The 20634-nt window shown below is 36.1% G+C and overlaps 1 protein-coding gene across 2 annotated transcripts; it reads right to left on the bottom strand.

The window, feature by feature from the left end:
• Positions 1-317: 317 nt before the first annotated feature.
• Positions 318-19878, bottom strand: LOC120334308 (uncharacterized). Of its 2 annotated transcripts, XM_078120667.1 has the most exons (10): positions 17202-19878; positions 16949-17027; positions 15469-15552; positions 14609-14749; positions 10809-10843; positions 9488-9562; positions 7995-8058; positions 7639-7700; positions 6373-6511; positions 318-3393 (listed from the first exon to the last, which is right to left on the bottom strand). In XM_078120667.1, exons 1-10 carry the CDS (start codon positions 19832-19834, stop codon positions 3382-3384), a joined length of 3324 nt encoding a protein of 1107 aa, XP_077976793.1. In that variant the 5' UTR covers positions 19835-19878; the 3' UTR covers positions 318-3381. The 2 variants fall into 2 exon arrangements, with proteins under 2 accessions (XP_077976793.1, XP_077976794.1); XM_078120668.1 differs by lacking the exons at positions 318-3393; positions 6373-6511; positions 7639-7700; ... (2 more) ...; positions 10809-10843; positions 14609-14749 and having other exon boundaries at positions 16901-17027.
• Between the last annotated feature and the right edge of the window lie 756 nt (positions 19879-20634).

Below are 20634 nucleotides of genomic sequence, written 5' to 3'. Positions count from 1 at the left end.
ACTAATCCCATACCCGACTTGGAATGGTAACCGGACGAGAGGTCGTGGTTCGCCATATGGATAAGCCGTCTTATCGGCTTTCCTCTCCCCCGGGATAAATATGTAAATCCTATCCTATCCTAGGTATCAGTGAATGTTTGTCTAGGGCCATGACTCATAGAGAAGGCGCATAAAAACACTTTTGGTAAACTGCATGAACCCCATATTGGATCTCCTCTCTTTAAAATTGACATGGAATCTCCCCCAACATGCCAAATTATCTCCTCACCTCCAAATCACTCCCTAGGTACATAAAACCCAAACACCAAATTTCCTGTACATGTTTTATATTTCTTCATCATTCTGTACAAAAATTGGTGGAAAGCATAATTAATCTTAAAATTCATCTAAAATTATAGCCCACAAAAAATTGAAACCATGATCATCAGAAGTAATATTAGTCATGCTGTAATGTAAACTAACACAAAATTACTTCAATATTCTCATATAATTAAACTATCTTAATATCTAAACAATTTTTCTCTCCGCCAGGAAGTAAATGAAAGTGGCGACTCGTACCATATTATCTGGTACAAAAACAAAACAAAAAATATCCATTTTTGACAACCTTTTATCTGCACTTTGATCAAACTTTGGCAAATTAAAAAAAAAATTAAAAACAATGGCTCCAGTAAAATAAGATTGTTTGAAACTATTTTGACAATTATATTTGGTTTGGAACTTTAAATTGAGGAACTTTATGACTTGAAATTAATTGTATTAATTAATAATTGTAGAGCAGTAGAGCAAGGTTTCAAAATCGGGGAAGAATTTCTGATTAGTACATTGTTTATTTTTTCACCATATTGAAAGCACACTTGATATACAAATTACAATAAATAATGAAAAAGCTTTCCATGGTGGGGGGAGGCCATGGAACCAAATTTGAAAAAAAGAGTTTCATTAGGCACTCAAGGTAAAATGTATGTCAGCTGCCAATTAATAGACTCAGTTTTTTTATTGTTTTCATCAATTATGTTATTGCTTATTATGGAGTTGAAATAACCTAAAAAAATTGTTGAAAACAACTCGGAAATCAGTATTATATTGATATCAGTATATGCTATACCAGGAGACGGCCAATACAGAATAACTTTAATTTTACAAAACATTTTTGCATATTAAATATTGAGTATATTATTTTATTATAATCAGTGTTTTCTCAAGCTTTTTGATTTTGTCTCATTTATTAATCTCTGTTATGTCCACCTCTAGTAGTATGAAGCATATCAAAGTTCTTTTTACATAGTGGCTTTATGAATCGTGTAACACCACACCTTTACCAAATGCTGAGGTTATTTATATCTATAAAAAAATTATAGAAAATAGTTAGTAATTTTTGTTTTTTTTGTTTGAAAATATATCCAATATAGAAAATAGAACTTCATATTTGATTTGTCGTTAAAAAAAAAATTCACTCTTGATTTTTTTTTTTCAAAAACAATTATATCTATAAAATGAACTTATAGATAGGTTTTTTCATTTCATTTGCAACAAGTAAACGATTGAACTTGTTATCAGATTGCACACACCTTGGAGGCGATCAAATTTTCAGACAAAAAAATTTTTTTTTACAATAATCTAAATATAAGGACGTGAACCAATTTTCATTTGAAATAATCATAAGGAGGCCCCTCGGAAAAGCATATCATATGGCTAGAATATCATTATTTTTTGCCCGAATGGGGTCTATGACTGGAACAGGTCTACGACCTATTTCACCTTCTTGCTAAGTGAGATGAAAGCTGGTTAACGGATAAAATGACAAATAAATAAAAAAACATGCAAGATTTTTTTTACAGGGAAAGGCAAGTTGACAGATGGGACCTAAATCTATCAAGTAACTCTATCTAAAAGGTTAAATTTAGCACTATGCACGTCAATAGACACATAAAATGAGCATAAGAATTTCTAATTGTCAAATTAGACCGTAACAGCTAGTCTTGAGGGTCTAAAAAGCGTTTCAAGCTATGGATGATACAAAATAATGTTTGTTTTCTACATTTCAAATGGGGTTCTGACCCTCAAACTCCACCCCTTTTCGTCTACACCCATGGCTAAAGGCAAGGTTACTAAAGGGTCTTAGCTGGGACTATGTTTAAGGTAACTCCAATGTAGGTATAACAGAACCTAGGTAAAAAAAATTTGGACAAACTAGGTATATATAAGGACATAAACTCTGACTCGTTTCAACTAAATGGTGGACGTATTTGTGAGCAACGTTACCTCTAAGAGCTTGCTTAGTTGCGCGGAATAGAAGGCCATGTGAGCTCCAAACAAAAAGGTCTGCGTGGAAAATTAGAAAAAAAAACAATATTTTGAACGACACAGTGCGTGGCGAAACGAAAGTACTGCGCGGGGTTCCTCGGCCAGCTGCGCAGCTTAGAGGAAACATTGTTTGTGAGTATACTGAACCTAAGTGTATGATGGGCTTTATACAAAAATTTAAATTAGAGGGGAGGGTAAATGGGTGTACAATGATTACGAAAGAACGTAAAAATAATGAATAAAAACTACGAAGGTATGTTTGTTCACCTTTTGTGGTGGTCAGGCCACAATTTTATTCCAATTTTCCCTATTTTAGTTCTATTACGAGTTTCGGGACTAGCCAAATGACATCCGTAGTATTGATACCTGAAATTATGGCCTAACTTTAAACTGGTACACATACTACGTTCAGATGTCCGCCATCTTTGTGCACGGAAGTATCATTTCAACAAGTGGCAAAAGCAAAAATATACTTCAATGGAGACATATAACTGTGAAGTAAAAAGCAGTTCAAATTGAAGAACTTGAACTAATGACAAAAAAAATACAGAGGCTATGTAAAGATATAATATATATACAAAGCACAGGAGCGCAGTCAGGATTTTATAAAGGGGGGATCTAAAATTCAGACAGCATTAAAAAAAATTAGTTTGTGAAAATCACACACATTATTAGCGAATATTTAAAGTTAGGAGATCCAGAAAATTCTAAAAGTTAGGAGGGACCAAAACCTTCCTGACTACGCAACTGACAAAGCACAACAGTTCTTTTTATAAAAGTTTATGAAATTAAAATCCCAAGCACCTATTTAAGATGAGACATTTCATGATGAACCACTCAACAATGAAAGCTGCAAAAAAGATACAGAGGCATAACATACATACGAATACAGATATATATATATATAGCACAAATTATTTTTAATAATATCTGCTGAAATTAAAGTCCCAAGAATTCGCTTAAAATAGCAAAATAGTTGATTTTTAGAAAACCAAACAGCACAGAAATAGCTGATATGTCTGGATAGTTACTGTGGACAGTTATTGAGTTCTGTTTTATCTTCCTATCTTCAGCCTAATATGCCTTCTGAAAATGATATAAAAAGAAAATGTTATAAATAAGATGTATCTTTTTAAAACATCGTATTTATACGCCTTTGGGTCTGAATAAGGGTTTGCTCAAGCAGTAGGTAAAAAGGTACTATAGAACGTATTATAAGTTGGGCTTCGTGAGACTAACTCCCAATCCTTTGGCACAATGAAACAAATAAAATTGAGTCCTGAAATTTCACCAGGAGAGCATTTTGCTGTGAAACAAGTATTTGTGATAAAAACAGTCAGGTTTATAGGGTTAGGGTATGCTCTCAAATAGGGCTGGGCAAAATATTCGAATATCGAATCGAATATCAAAATATTCGAATGGCATTTTACTATTCGAATACCCAGTACCACGTGACCTGCGTCGCTTTGCTTTAACACGGAATTCGTGCGTCGATAAAAAAAAATCGTGAATTGCGCGAGAGTTCATGAACAGCGCTCGCTAACCGACAAAAGCGACAAATTTTTATTGCGTTATAATGTTTTTTGTTTTCTTTTCACATCTAACGTCTCGTTTCATTTCCTTATTTTGCAAAATACGCAACCACCATTCCGTAAATTTATGAACGTTTTGTAAATTATAAACGTATGAGATTTTGTACTCCGTATGCCCAGTGAAATGTTGTTAGCCATAACTCCATCCTTGGACAAGTTGTGTTTCGAAAATGTGAACATTTTACTCGACCATGCATGGCCGGGAGGGTGTTGAATTGTAAACAAGAGTAGAACGTAAATTCAATAGTGAATTTCGCCCCCAACAATGCTTACTAGCTCGTTTACGAATTGTTGCGCCTATTATCATCTTAAATTATTACATGTGTTGTATTTTGAAGCGTGAATTACTCGGTAACGATTTTGGCTATAATAATCGTCGGGGTATTGTTTTGTTGAAAAAAAAAAAACGTTGAAACTTGAGAGAATTAGGTATAATTAGCGTCTGAACCTATATCAGGCCCAAAAGCCTTATGAACATGTATAAATGCCCATTTAATATAGTCAAACGTAACTCGCGGTTGCTTCTTAAGTCGAAATTAAAACATTACTTCTCTGAAATGCCATTCCGATCTGTGGACATGAAAATATGAGATAAATTGCCGGGTGTATTTAATTTTAATACGTATATTTGAAATCTTGCGAACTCGTTATCGCCGTTAGAAAAATCTCAATACCTGATATGAAATCCCGTGGAGTACAATTTTATTTCGTACAATGAAAATACATCGTTAAATCAAAATACATATTCATCGCCGCGATTGGGCCACCTGTTAAAAGAGCTTACAATGAATAATGAGGTTTCTGTTGTGCAAAGTAATCAATTCGTGACCGATAAGGGCATATTTATATTGCCTTGCTTTATTATTGTCTTCAATGTAACCAGCGGTTGAGTCAACAAAATAAAACCTTCACAATTTTGAAATACCACGGCAATCTGCGATCATAAAGTGTGGTAAACTGCCCGAATATATAAAGCTTTGATTCTTATTTTCAGGACTTGTAACATCAAAAAAATCCGTAAATCTGCCGTAAAATCTCAGGTTAAAATTTATTTTAGCACAATAATTCTGATTGAATATACATTAGACTGATTATCTTATATATATCATCACAACCCGGGGAAAATTGTCCCGTTTCAAACCTTGTATAATGTTGAAAAGGGAATTTTCGACGGCAATTTGAAGTAATGGATAATAAGGCTAATCCTGCCCACAATTAACAGTGCTTCGATTCCAGTGACGATATGTTCTAAAAGCCGACCCAACATAATGTGTGCGAGAGGCACAGGAGATTTTGCGATTTTCAATGTCTAAAAATTTGTTTTTAAATTGACGCAGGCCTCAATAAAACTCATATTGTTTTATTTTCAGTATTTTATATTGCCGCTTTTCAATCAAAAAATTTGCGTTGTCTTCAGAAACTCGCCGCCGATGAACGTATATTGATTAAACTATCGCCGGATTCGCAATTCAGTGCGTGTACACAAATAAAATAATTACAATCGTTAACGTCCCAAAACGTTGTGGAAAATTTTTGATTTAGAGAAAATAAAACCAACGTAAAGTTGTTTACGGCCTAATTACCACGTACCGCTGATAAGAACAATCGGCGATTATAGCAAAATGCTATTGCACGCATTATTGGCGACTTTTTCAGTTTTAAAAAAATTTCAAAGGCAACGCACGGGTATACCTAATATAGAAAACTTGACGATGTCCGCCGACCCGCAAGAATTAATACTTTCAAAAAAATCATTCGGGCGGGAATACAGATTACGAACTTTAGGATCACAGCGACAAAAACAATTAGCGATTTCGATGAATTTAACCAGTAAAAAAAAACGCTTTGTTGCCGACTTTTCAAAGTTTCTTCTAATTTTCGAAGTGAGTATCGATTTACGAAGGTCCCCCGTTGTATTTAAAAAAACATATTCGTTATTCAACTATTCGGTATTTGTAAAAAATATTCGAACTATTCGATTCAAAAAAAATATTCGATTTTGCCCACCCCTACTCTTAATAAATGACGAATCCTTTTTAAATAAAAAGGTACAAATACTTGTTTTACAGCAAAATGCTCTTGCGGAAATGTGCGAAATTTCCTGGAACCAAATAAAATTACCCTGGATCTGATATGAAATATCAATAGGCCAGTGGTGTCCAGCCTTTTATAGCTAGTGTACCCCTTCGAGAGAGCACTCACATGCCCCTGTTTATCATTCTAGTAGTATTTATAGCGCTATTATGATTGGTAGATTCCAAATCCCATTATGTTCAAACAATTCATGCATAACAAAGCGAAAACACCCTTTGAATTAACCTTATTAATGCAATAAAACCAGGAAGAACAGAGAGTTTTCTTGTAAAGTGAAATCAGTTTTTCGCCTGACATTGTGGCACCCCTCCGATTGGGAATGACTTCTATAGCTTCTAACGCTCTCCTCATAACAAACAAATTGTTTCTAATATCTCACCCGTTGAGGAGGCCCATCCAAACAAAACGCACGACAGGTATGTCCATTAAGGCATTCAGGTGAACAGCAATGAAAATCACAAAGTTCACAAACGACGAATGGATTAGCTATGAACACTCCGCCACATCCAGGGCAATGGCTGTTAAGTAAAAGAAAGTAAAATGGTTACAGACGGCCACTAGAATCCCAAGAGGCCGTTCCCGAAGTATGTGTACCAAGATGGCACACAACCTGAGAACCCCAACCTGTTACATATACTATGTTCAGGTTGTGTGCCATCATGGTACACATACTTCGGGAGCACCCCCAAGAGTTGTATGTATGTATGTTAATTTGCCTCAAAAATGGAACAGTATCTGCATAATAAATAAACAATATAACAGTGGCGGAATACATGTTGAAATTTTCGAGACCTCAAGATATTAATGTGCGACTTGCATCCCTAACAAGTATAACAGCAGTTTTGGACCGCTGCGTTATAGTAGGACAACAGACAAAAAATATACAAATAAAACTCCAGTGCATTATACAAGACAATTCGGTATGGCACAACGACGATATGTACAATAGTCAGTTTATGACAGTCATGTCCTAAGTTCCGGTGTTAGGATGGAAATATTGACAGTATAAAAAATTTTGGTACTCCCGAAGTATGCGTACCAGGTTGGGTTAGCTCATAATTTTATTCCGATTTTCATTATTTTGGTTCTATTACAAGTTCGGGGACTGTCTGTGTTAGCCTAGTGAATATACCCCTGTCCATAGGTTTCAGTCCCTTTATACAAATTGATGTAAAATACCCGTACAAAATTAGTTAGCGCTATATTGATACTCATACTTTGGGAGCGCCAAAATTTTAGCAAAGAATCACAGGTTAGTAATTAGCGATCGATGCAAGACTTGAAGAAGGATCCTCAACTAAAGGGGGGGGAAAAAAGCTGTAAAAGAGTTGCAATTTTGGCTTGAAGCAAGTAATAATGGTAAGAGGTGCAAGTTTGCTCAAAGTGAAGTCTTGAGTCCTCGCAGCGGCGTAGTCAGGGGGTTGAAACCCCCCCCCCCCCCCCCTATTTGAAATGTGAAAAATATAAAAGCAAATTAATAGCAATTTATCGTAGCTTGAAATGGTTTTTAAACCCCAAGACTCACGAAAACACACATGTTCTGGCTACACTACTGGGCCCTCGTTTGAATATGGGAAAGAAAGATGATGAAAGAGTTGAAAGTAAGTTTTTTTAAAGCTGATCAAATGAGTTTATAAAAACGTACTTCTGTATTCTTCCGGAGTCCCCAGGAATATGCTGAAAAGTTCTATGTTGTATAGCACCAATCTAAAATAAGAAAGGAAATTTAAGAAAAAGCTGCTGTCGCATCGTGCTAAGCGTTAGGAACACGCTTGTGTCGACTTGACTTGCCATCGTAGGGTGGTTCACGTAACCGCTGGTTTGTTACGGCTTCCTTCACCATCAAGTCCATGCTTTCGAAAACAATTAACAACTAATCCCATACCCGACTTGGACTTGCAACCGGACGAGAGGCCGTGGTTCTCCATATGATTGAGCCGTCTTATCATCTTTCTCTCCCTCAGAATAAATATGTAAATCCTATCCTTATTGTTACATTACCTCATGAAGCAGTCTACGAAGTGGGTTATCTTGTCTTGGTCGAAAGTTAGGATCTTCTACACGGCTGGAAAAGAAAGTTTCATGAACACTTTGACACTTAACCCTGAACAAGGCTCTATACAAGCAGCAACTATTTTCGCAACCATTGGGATCTGTTTTGTAAAAATATTAATTTGCTGTAAACTTGACATTTAAAAAATTAGGCCAAAAGTTAATAACAATATTGAATGGTTAAAAAAACTTCCATGCTTCCCAGACTGGCACGAGGCTTGTCCACCTGTTTGTCACCAGTTGGGAGACAAATTTACGACCCAGAGTAGAGATCGCCATGGCGACCAATTAATTTCCTGTAGTGGAACGCTAAGAAGAAGCTCACAAGAACAGCAGTTTGAGAAATGTTGCTTTAATCATTCGGCTACAGCAATATCTCACCAATGCAGACCAGCTACTGGCCAGAATTGGCGCTGGGAATATATAACCAGTTCAATGCTGTTCAGTAGGAGGTCAGAATCGAGAATGGATTAGCTAATTAATTCAATGCCGCCCAGCTACTGGTCAGAATCGGCTATATGAATAGCTTATCATTTCAAAGCCGTCCAGGTACTGGTTAGAATCAGCTACCTAAAAATCCAAGCAATTCCATGCTTTCCAGTTACTAGTCAGATTAGCCATATAGTTTAATGCCTTCAAGCTACAGTACTGGCTAATTATTCCAATGCTGTCTAGTTTCCGGACAGAATTGACTACAATACTAGCAAACCAGTTTGATGCTGCTCAGATACTGGTCCGAAACGGTTTTATTAACGGCTAATCAGTCCATGTCAAAATTGACTACGGAAAATACCCTGATAACCGGTTCAAAGTTCATCAAGTTTGGCCTTTTCATGTTTGTGACAATAACATATTAAACTGTATAAAGATAAAAATTAAATATTTAAATTCATTTTTGATCGGGTTTATTCGGTATTCACACTTCAGATTTCAGGCATAATTTACCCTATATTCTCGCATCTAAGCTTTTAAAACTCAAAAAGATTTCCAAACCAAGGTGTCGGCTGATACTCGTAACTAAGATCACACTCACTAAAAATACGGCTCATATGCGCATACACCATATTCAGGGATTACTTATATGCGAGTATATACCGTAGTTTATTTTCATTAGAAAATTTGACATTTTGAGTGTCAATATCTGACGATTGGACTTAATTTATCTTTTGACAAACCCATGATATCTCTCATATCGGGATGAGGAAATGAGAGGAATAGCTTTCTCGACTTTGGTTAATTGTTCGTGCATTTTGCACGACTTTATGATGTCACTGTGACGTCGTAATGACACAATTTTTGGATAGTCAGGTGTAGGGGTTAGGAATGACATATGGAAAAAATTGTTGCACCACACCCACTAGAAGTTATTGTGTTATGAAACTACACAAGACCCATAAATCTACCATTTTTACAATGCCCCGAGTCATTCTTAACTTGCTTACCTGTTTTGAGGATGGAAATGAACTTCTTCACTATATGGTTCAGTATATGGAGAAATGGATGTCATGATCTGATACCTGTGAAGTTCAGTAACTTTTAGTTTATTGCCATAGTAAAAAAATACATAGGAACGTGCCAAGCCTTGGGAATATGTTCGCCACCATGTCTTTGATTACCCTGCGTTTGCAGGTCCAAATCTCATGGGATAGTTATGTGCAGAAAGGTCTTGGACATAACTTGGATAGGGTGGTTCACATAACCGCTGGTCCAATACAGCTTCCTCCAATATCAAGTTGTGGGGGCATGAATTAGTAACCAGACGAGAGTCCTTGGTTTGCCATATGATTAAGTCCATGTCAGTTATGGGATTAGTTAGCCAGTTATTTGATTTCAGACTTGAAGCTGTAATCAACCAACAGTTATGTCAATTACCCTACAGTGGCGTGAATTCTAGAAATCCTCTCGCACATAATTATCTCCACTGGAAACCGTAACCGATGGTCAGATACGTTTTCCTCCAAGATCGAGTACACGCATCTGGAAACAAATAACTTGCTGAAGAATCCCATACCCAACATGAACTGATACCGAACAAGAGGCTGCGGTTCTCCATATGATTATGCCATTATATCGACTTCACCCTCAATAGGATAAAAATATTAAAAGCTATCCTGTAGGCAAGTTGGTGTAACGCAAAATAGCACAGTAAAATATAAAAAAATGATGAAAAAGTGTCGGAGTTGGTTTCATTAAAAGTGACATACTTGGCAAAGCCTAGCACAGTGGTTCTCAACCTGTGGTACATGAGAGCATTTCTAGTGATATATGGCCTAACCCGAACTTGGTACACATACTACGTTCCGGTGTCCGCCATCTTGGTTCACATACTTCTGGAGTACCATGTTCCACTGTTCCCCACCAAAAATGAAGGTGATACGCGAGTTGTAAATGATTGGACCACTGGTCTAGTAGAATGCAATGGTAAATGGAGATATATGGAACTAGATGAAAAAAAAAACGAGAATATCGGTCAGAGACCGAATACTTATCGATCGGAAGTTAGGGGATCCCCCAAAACAGCGCTCTCATTCCATAGTGACACCTTGTGTCCCATCACTAATTAATCAATAACTCGCTAATTATACGACAGAATTCATCCAAAATCAATAGGCTTCTGGTACTACATATGATGAATGCACATGCAAAATCTGGAGCAGATTCAATCTTTCGTGAGATATCGCGTAAATCTAACAGACAAACAAACAGACAGACAAATACCTATCAACATACCAATTAAAATCGATAAGTAATAATTATATTTACCTTCCTTCGTGAGCAGTCTGCGCTTGGCCATGAGCCTAAAAAAAAAATACATTTTCATTCATATGAAAAACTAAATTTGGGTCTAGTGTAGTTTAGTTTAGTACCACAAGTACTTTTAGGGGGCTTAGTATAATCATTTTTGCATATATTATTCCTGAACCCAACTGACTATGTCATCCAAAAATTAGGTCCATAGGAATATGAAACTATTTTTATATGGAAGCCATACATAATTGAGCAAATGAGTTTGCCAACTCAAAGCAAACATAGAAATAGAAAACAAGACAGAGAGTGAGAGAGAGAGAATAAGAGAGCATCATAGGCAGACAGGTTTGGGCAAGTTCAGACTGGATTGGGCTTGTCCAGGACATGTCTGTGCTTGCCTGGGTGTTTGCACAAATGAAGAAGGGATACATCTTGTTCATGCCTTAACACTCATGGTTATGACTAACTAAGCTGTGAGCCTGTGACCAACATCAATTCACTAAAACTAGATTCATAGTAATGGCACCCAAAGTTGACAAAATTGAATAAGTATCTTTGAAAATTAATTCAAATTTATGGCGCTCCATAAACCTGTGACCAACATTAATTTCACTGACACTAAATACATAGTAGTGACGGTTCCATTACATTTGAACCCACGTACATTTGAACCCATGACAATTGCACCTGTATGCTATTGCACCTATGGAATTTTTTTTGTTTCACGGATAGTTAAACCCATACTAACCCTAACCCATGGGTTTTAGCACCCGCATATAGATTGAACCCGTGGATATACGCATGGGTTCAAATGTACATGGGTTCAAATGTACTATAAACTTATAAACTATACTTTTAATCGCACTAAAAATTTGGCTTATACGCTTATAAATCTGGACTGGAACGATCTCTTCGGGGAGTTTAGCAGTGATAGCGAGGATGAATTTGAAGGATTTTCAGACACTTCTTACTGTCATTAATAAAAGTAAAACATAAAAATAAGGACCTCTTGAAGTATGCGCACCAAGATGGTGCACAACCTGAACTCATGTTGTGTATCAGGTTAGGGTTCAGGTTATGCGACATCTTGGTGCGCATACTTCAAGAGCACCAACAATAATGGTTATCATTTTCATTCATTCTCTTCTGCAACCATTTGCTGTTGATGGGTGTTACGGCATGTTACAATTGGTAGGGTCAGCTTATATGCAAATTTTTATAATTTCATCGTTTTAGGGCCGTTTTTGGGGGTCGACTTGTAAGAGAGGAAATACATACAAATTCATTTCGCTGGAAGGAAATTCCTCATATATACATAGGAACAAACTTAAGAAGCCTTACCCAAAGTTCGAAACATAGGACTCCATATATACAGGTTCAAATTCCTCCTCATTTCATTGTGATAACAATTTCAAGTTTAAATAAATTTCATTCAATGATAAATGGGAACTACAAGCACAATAAGATCTATTAATAAACAAAGACAAAGAAATTGTTTATTGTTTAATTCTATACACGGTGCATACATACAAGGTGTCCATAAAGTTCCTTTACGATTTCAATTTTGTTATAAAATCAGTTCTCAATATATCTTAACCAGGTTTGTTGTTTTTAATCAGTAATTGTTCAAGTATTTTTTCTTCATTTAATACATTTTTGAAAACCAAAATAATATATGGTATCGATAAATTTCCTTTGCCATTTTGAAAATTTTAAGACTTTATGGATACCCTATTTAATCATGCATACAAGTGGCAGTGCTCAACATATCTATAACCAACAACCATTATATTCGGTTAACCATCCAACCGGTAAACCATTTAACCGGTTAAATCTTTACCATCCCACAAATTAAAAAGACTGTATGTGGGGTTTTCTCTATAATATTCAGAGATAAAATATACTTTTATTTCAAAACATTATGTTTTTTAATGATCTTCTCTAGTGAAAACAAAGCAAAGTTGATTTACAACCCTGTATTTACTTTCTTTGGGGTTGTAATATTGCACCATCATAATAAAATTAAATGAACACTGATATTTAGTAAGAATGACACCCAATGTTATTCGAATAGTACAGTACCACTTCTTTTGACAACACCTTTCAATCTAAAATCTGTACGTTTTAAACCTTACTTGAGATTTTGTTCGTTTTCCTGATTCTATAATTAGCTTAATTTATTTTGTTTTTATCGATTATTATACGTCTATTTTGCAGATTATGGAGTCAAAATAATCTTATACTTATACTTGTCAATATCAAATTAGACTTGGGATAGCTGCAACTTCACATTTATAGATGTGATTGTAAACGGCCAATGAAATTCCTACCGGAAATCCATTATTATAGGATTATCAAATACCCATTCAAACTTTCACCAGCCCCCAAATTAAATGGGTTAAATATGTTGTTGTCTCTCTCCCTTATGGCCTTAATATTAACAGAATAAATTCAGAGATGGAATGAACTTTTAATTTCTAATTATTCTGTAATCATGTACTCAAAACACATTGTACAATATAACATGTTGATTTACAACCCTGTACTAGATATCTGTTTAAGATTGCACCATAATAGCGTAAGTTACACAGAATAAATTCAGAGATGGAATGAACTTTTAATTTCTAATTATTCTGTAATCATGTACTCAAAACACATTGTACAATATAACATGTTGATTTACAACCCTGTACTGGATATTTGTCTAAGATTGCACCATAATAGCATAAGTTACACCTGTCTGGTTTATATTTAAGCAAACAAATATAGGAGATAACAGGGTTAATGGCCAAAGAAGCCATGAAGCAACCTAGTTTAAATGAATTTGAATTCAAAACTAATTGCAAAACAACAAAAAGGTGCAAACTGTAAAGGCTGTTTTGAGAAGATTTTTTATTCTCAAACTCCTGTAAGTTTATTGAAATACTTTGATTTGGTTTGGACATTGCCTCAAACAATGATTAATACCAGCTTGAAGAGCACATATTTTGGCGCTCCAGAAGTGTGTGTACCAGTATGGAAGTAATTCAATTTTTTTAGCCTACTTTACATTGAGTTGTGTAAATGGACAGAAACCTATGAGCAGGGGTATATCCACTTGGCTAACACAGATAGTCCCTGAACTCGTGATAAAACTAAAATAAGGAAAATCCGGACTAAATTATCGACTAATCTGGTACACATATTTCTTTGTGATATTTTCAATATTGAAATTTTTTAAACTTTAACATTAGCCTTTTAGCATGAAAAGTTTGAAACACCCGAAATGCTATTTGAAAAAGCTGTTTACAAATTCGTATACTCGAAATAACTATTTTTATGCAAAATATTCAATTTTTGCCTTAATACAATGAGTTTTGTTGAATTAATTGAAATCAGTTATGGCATGATAATATAAATACAAGATCGATCTTCCGCAAAAAAAAATAGGAATTAATTAATTAATTGATTAATTAATTGATTAATTAATTAATGCTTCGCTAATCATAATAAAAAAAATGAATAAAAATTAGTTATTTAATTAATTAATAACTCGCTGATTATACGAGATAATTCACCTAAAATCAATAGGCTTCTGGTCCGAGATATGATGAATGCACATGCAAAACTTGGAGCAGATTCAACCTCGCTTTCATGAGATATCGCGTAAAATACAAAAGTGTCTAACAGACAAACAAATAGCTATCAACATACTTAACGATCAAGATCGATAAGTGAAAATATGAGGAGTTCCGTATCTGCAACAGAACCCCCATCTGTATTTTAAACAATGTAAAAAAACATTTTTCATGTAGTTACCCCTGATCCACACCCACCTCGACTAGGGTAACACCTCCTTCCTGTCGGCGAAGAGGCAGCTCCGATTCTCGACGGACATGCTCTAGTGGAGAAATTGAACGCTCACTCTGAGTGCCTTGAACACCAAGATGGGGCCGAGCCTCTCGAACACTTGCAACCTGAAAAGCAAACAAAACAGGGGTTAAGATTATTATTTTAACATTTCTTCCCAGTTTTACAAGGCAATATTTACGACTCGTCCTTTTCACTGTTTAGACAGGATAGGATTTGCATATTTATTCCTGAGAAGAGGATAAATGATAAAACAACAATTTCTCGTTTGGTTACCAGTCCATGTCAGGTATGGGGTCAGGTATAATAAGTCTAGAACTAATTTTGTTTTGGCGGTAAAAGGCAAGCCGCTCAAGGGTCACAATAAAGTTGTTTGCAGCCGCAGGATGATTCACTTTACCGAAGGTCGGTTATGGTTTCCTCCAACATCGAAAAAAACTGGCAAACTAATCCCATACCCGACATGGACTGGTAACCTGACACAAGGCCGTGGCTCGCCATATAATTAGGCCTCTTATCTGCTTTGTAAATCCCATCCTACTTCAAGGAATAAACGAGAATATCGGTCGGAGACCGAAGACTTATCGATCTTAGATCGGTAATTAGTTAATAACTCGCTAATTATACGACATAATTAACCCAAAATCTATAGGCTACTGGTCCGAGGTAAGATGCATGCACATGCAAAATTTGGAGCAGATTCAACCACGCGTTCGTGAGATATCGCGTTCATCTAACAGACACACACACAGACAGACAGACATACATACAGACAAATACCTATCAATATACTGACCGATCTTAAGATCGATAAGTAATAACTTACGCTGTTATTTTCTTCATTGCCCTCAGGTTGATGCGAAGTATTTCCCAAACTCTGAACAGGAATCTCTGGGATTGCAATTTGTTCCTGAAATAATGAAGCACATGGTAACCCAACTTCCACTCAAAGACTTTTTGTTATATTTGATAATGTTCAGAGAAATTTATGGCAGACTTTGTCTTTATTTTGTGTGCCAGCGGTTCACAAGAGGTAAGCCTAATTTTGTTGTTAGGTGCGCCGCACGAATTAACATAATTGTGAAAATAAAAACATAAACATCAACTAAAATATATAATTATTAAATATATAGTATATTTCACATATTGACTTCATCATAAATGTTTTATTGTTTCATACTTTAAAAGCTGTGTACATGTATCAATGAATTCATTTCATTTAGCTTTCTATGTCTTTTACTTTCTGTTACATAGTGTCTGTTTGACTCTATCATTACGTAACAATAGATATAGACACCTTGCTGCAATTTATTTATTCTTTATGTTTACTAGTTCTAGAACTGCTGCTCTATGCAATAAAGATTTTCAGAATTTCAGTTAGTTTTGATCGCTGCACTTAGAGGTGACATGAAAAATAACTGACCTGAGACCTAACCACTGTAATAGTACTGCTAACACGACTTTGCTCGATAGATATCTCGTCCGATCTCTGTCAGAGATCAGGATCTATGCCTCGGTCCCAGGGAAATTATTCTCGTTTTTAAAACTTTTCATTCATTTCATTAGTTACCTTCCATCTATGTATTTTTGAATAAAAAATACTTTCTTCTTGCTATTTGTTATTTAAAACTTATTGTTAGCTACCGAAGTTATTTTCGAGGTGAGACGAGACTTGAGAAATTCTAAAAAGGAGCGAGGCTTAAAAAGTTTGAGAACCACTGAAATCGAAAAAGTTCAATCAATATTTAAAACGAGAATATCGGTTGGAAACCGAATACTTATCGATCGATAGTTAGGGGATCCCCCAAAACAGAAACTGCAGTTTCGATTCATCCGCTCGTGTAACTTGCGCACTGCGCATCGCACACACACACTCGGCGGGTCTCAAAATTCTCTCGCTTTACAAAAATCTAGATCACTTAATCAATAATTGATTGATAACTCGCTAATTATACGACATAATTCGCCCAAAATCAATAGGAATCTGGTCCGAGATAAGATGAATGCACATGCAAAATCTGGAGCAGATTCAATCTCGCTTTCGTGAGATATCGCGTGCATCTAACAGACACACACACACACAGACATACATACAAATACCTATCAATATACTTACCGATCTTAAGATCGATAAGTAAAAATGATTCTTGTGAAAAATTTGTCAGTGAAATTGAGCTTTGTGCGGTCAATGACATTCGGATATATTTAAAAAAGATAATTAAAATCCTATTTTTCTAAATATTCAAAGACCGACTTACACTTTTTAACAAGTATCATGATCCCTTAACATATTTTATCTAACTAACATTTTTGACAGCATCTTCCTGCCCGGTATCCAATGTTATCTGTGGTTGTCCGTCTCTAGCACGGTTCTCTATGTTTTGCCTGAAATAAGAATACATAATGGGATAAATGATAATTATTATTATCAAATATTAAAATACACCTGGCAATTTAATATATTATTATCAATTAATCAAAATAATATTATTTTCAAAACAGAATCCTGAACTATTCGGATAAATACTTCCCAACTCTAAACACAACAAAACCTGTTACCTGGGATCGATCAGGTTTTGCACGGTTACTATTGGCGATGGTCTAACTCTAATTTTGGTTTCTCCAGTGGCTCCACCTAGTGGCTCCGGATTAGCAGGAAAATGTTTCGGATTGTTGGGAACACCGAGTGGCAGTGCAAAATCGACAACTTCATTCTGCACATCCCCAAGTTTTTGAGTTCCGGACGTTTCCGCTATATTCCCTGAATGTTCCCGTTCCAGTATCTCAAATCCTTGATTCGAACTGTCTAGCCTTGAGTCACCAGTGGGGGATATAGGATTTCGCACATCATCAGGAGGTGATAACTCCGCAGTAGGAATTGCAAGCTGGTGCAAAGAACTTGGGCGAGCAAGTCTTTTTCTTGGAATTGTGGAAGTTAAACTCGTCAAATTTGGAGGATTTACTGTTGTCTCTCCATTCTCAAAAGGGGTTGTCTTGACTTCCTTAGGCCGTGCACCCTGGTTTTCCTGACTGTTTCCACAGCCCCCTATTCTATCTGTTTTTGGCTTCCTATTTGGCTCATTAGGATCTTCCCCGTCCCCAGTTGGGTGGTTTTGATTCGGACCAGAGGGTATATTATTTCCACCAGTTCCGAGACGAACACCATTTTCTTCGCCTTGTTGGCCATTGTTTTTCTTTTTTGCTCCCCCATTATTCCCCTCATTTCCATTGCAATCAACGCAAGGATCAAGCCAATACCAATCCGAAGTTAGGTTGGACGAAAATTTCCAGGTGATCGAAAACAATTTTCCATCCCAATTTTTCATCTCTAGATAATATTTCATTCTCAATTCACTCAATTTCTGATCATATTCAGCGAGACAACGTAGCAGACCTATTTCCGCATAAAATTCAAGGACATGTGAATTGCCAAGGTCACACAGAGCATCAGGATGAAGATTGAATGCCCATTCAAGGTCATGTGAAGCCTTAGGGTTGTGACATGAAGATCCAAGGACACAAGTTTCTTCCAAATTTTCAACCGTGACCTCAGGGTTGTGACATGAAGATCCAAGGACACAAGTTTCTTCCAAATTTTCAACCGTGACCTCGGCGTTGTCACATGAAGATCCAAGGTCACAAGTTTCTTCCAAATTTTCAACCGTGACCTCGGCGTTGTCACATGAAGACCCAAGGTCACAAGTTTCTTCCAAATTTTTAACCGTGACCTCGGCGTTGTCACAGGAAGACCCAAGGTCACAAGTTTCTTCTAAATTTTCAACCGTGACCTCAGGGTTGTGACATGAAGACCCAATGTCACAAGTTTCTTCCAAATTTTCAACCGTGACCTTGGCGTTGTCACATGAAGACCCAAGGTCACAAGTTTCTTCCAAATTTTCAACCGTGACCTTGGCGTTGTCACATGAAGACCCAGGGTCACAAGTTTCTTCCAAATTTTCAACCGTGACCTCGGCATTGTCACATGAAGACCCAAGGTCACAAGTTTCTTCCAAATTTTCAACCGTGACCTCGGCATTGTCACATGAAGACCCAAGGTCACAAGTTTTTTCCAAATTTTCAATCCTTACTTGATAGTTTTCATTGACAGTTTCACTTTGCTCTATGGAGCATTCGGTGCCCTTTTTCATGCTTTCTTCATAACAGCTAGCTTCACAATCTATGTTTTCAATATCCGCTTTATCCAGATCCGAATCCTCTAAAAATTCGTCAACGCCGCTACTTCCTCCCACCAAGTGTTCAATTTCGTCCAATGCCTCGGTAATATTCTGATCTTCAACATTTATACGCAAGTCCTTGTCACAGGATTTCATGTCCACGTCTTCATTTGGGAGAGAAAAGTTGTCATCTTCAAATTTTAGCCCCATAGAACTTTTGCTGTTTGTTCCAATTTTTTCCGTTGCGAAATGATCGAGAAGTGTATCGATGTTAAACTTTTCAATGTGTAAATCAGATTTGTTACAATTTTTTTCTGTAGTCTCCACTTCGGGTGTTTTAAGAAAGCTTATTTCCAATTTATTGTATTCGATTTGTTCATTACTCTCAACTTCAGAGTTAGTATTTATTTGCAACTCTTTGCAACCCGATTCCATTTTGACATTAGAGGTATAATTATCCACTATTTTAGCTTCCTTGTGCTGTGAGGCCTCTTCTGAATAATAAAGAAAATTACATACATAAGTGATTGCTTGTTCCAATTCCAGCATTCCTTTCGGTACGTATTCTTCCCCTTCTACCAGTTGTTGTAAAAATGCCTGAAGTTCGAGTAACTTTGTCATCGCAACGAGTTTGTCACCAATTTTGAGTGCTAGGTGCAACTCTGTTACTAGTTTACTGAGAGCATTTTGAGACCTTTTATCCAGGTTCAGAATAAAATCCAAGTTCAAATTTCGAGAGTTTTCGATTTCCTCTTTCGTACAGCCATCTTTGTGATTTTTCGACTTGTAACCCCCTGTTTTATATTTATCTTTGGAAGCAAAATTACTCCCATGGTCCAGTCCAAAAATACTCAGCATAGTGCCGTCTGATGGTTGATCATTCTCTGTAGAATTGATCAAAGGAGCAAGCTCACACAACTCTTTTTTGAGTTTGTAAACGACTGTTGTAGGCACGGTCATTAATGCCTTTAATCCCCCGCTTATTTTCTGAGATAAACATATTTTCAAATACATCATGTTTGAAATTAAAAAACTCTAAAAATTAAATGCTAAATCAATGGCAGTCTGTTAAAATAAAAAAACAATATTAAGAATATACCAACAAAATTCACTACGTACTAGGCTTTAGACAAGAAGATACTGATACATGCCATGTTTCCTCAAAAATACTACCTCAATTTTCTCTCGAAAAATAGCAGTAGGGCACTATATAACAGTTTTTCGGGGGATGTCTTTTATTTCCATTTATCAAACAAAATAACAAAGTAGAGAATTACGATATTTTCAAATATGGAAGCCAATATCCATTTAATTATTTTATGTCCTATTTTAAGTGGGGGGATTATACTAGAATCGTTTTTTAAAATTCAGGTTAGAGATTACTATTATTAGAAAGAAACTAGAATATTTTCATTGCTGAACTCCTCTCTGTTTTAATGTGGTAACACTGTTCGGATATGGCTTCCTCCATCGCCATTAAGTCAATTCATCTGAAAACAAATGACTGGTTGACTAAGGCTATATTCGATACGGACTGGTAACCATATTTATGATTGCTGAATTGAGCCATCTTTACGACTTTCTATGCAAATCCAACAGTGTTTTTCAAGAAAAGAAAATCAAATCTTTCTAAAATCTCTACAAAATTTGTTATGAATTAGGCAGGCATAGAAATTTTCACTGAAGGCAGTTCACTTGCATACGAAGGGGTTGTCGTGGTTCGCTACCAGTATCTGATATAGTCATATCAGCTTTCCTCTCCCAGTCTCTCCTGGCATAGGATAGGATTTACATATTTATCCGGCCGATAAGACGGC

This window comes from Styela clava, chromosome 15 (genome assembly GCF_964204865.1).
Source record: "Styela clava chromosome 15, kaStyClav1.hap1.2, whole genome shotgun sequence".
Classification (NCBI taxonomy): Eukaryota; Metazoa; Chordata; class Ascidiacea; order Stolidobranchia; family Styelidae; genus Styela; species Styela clava.
This window is presented reverse-complemented; position numbering and strand designations above follow the sequence as displayed.

Bases quoted from the DNA above. Each gene is read 5' to 3' on its own strand.
- LOC120334308 (XM_078120667.1), bottom strand. From the start codon at position 19,834: ATGATGTATTTGAAAATATGTTTATCTCAGAAAATAAGCGGGGGATTA. The intron at 9,563-10,808 runs GTAAATATAATT...TGAACTTCACAG, and splicing joins CAGACTGCTCACGAAGGAAG to GTATCAGATCATGACATCCA. The intron at 6,512-7,638 runs GTACGTTTTTAT...TTTACTTAACAG, and splicing joins GACTCCGGAAGAATACAGAA to CCATTGCCCTGGATGTGGCG.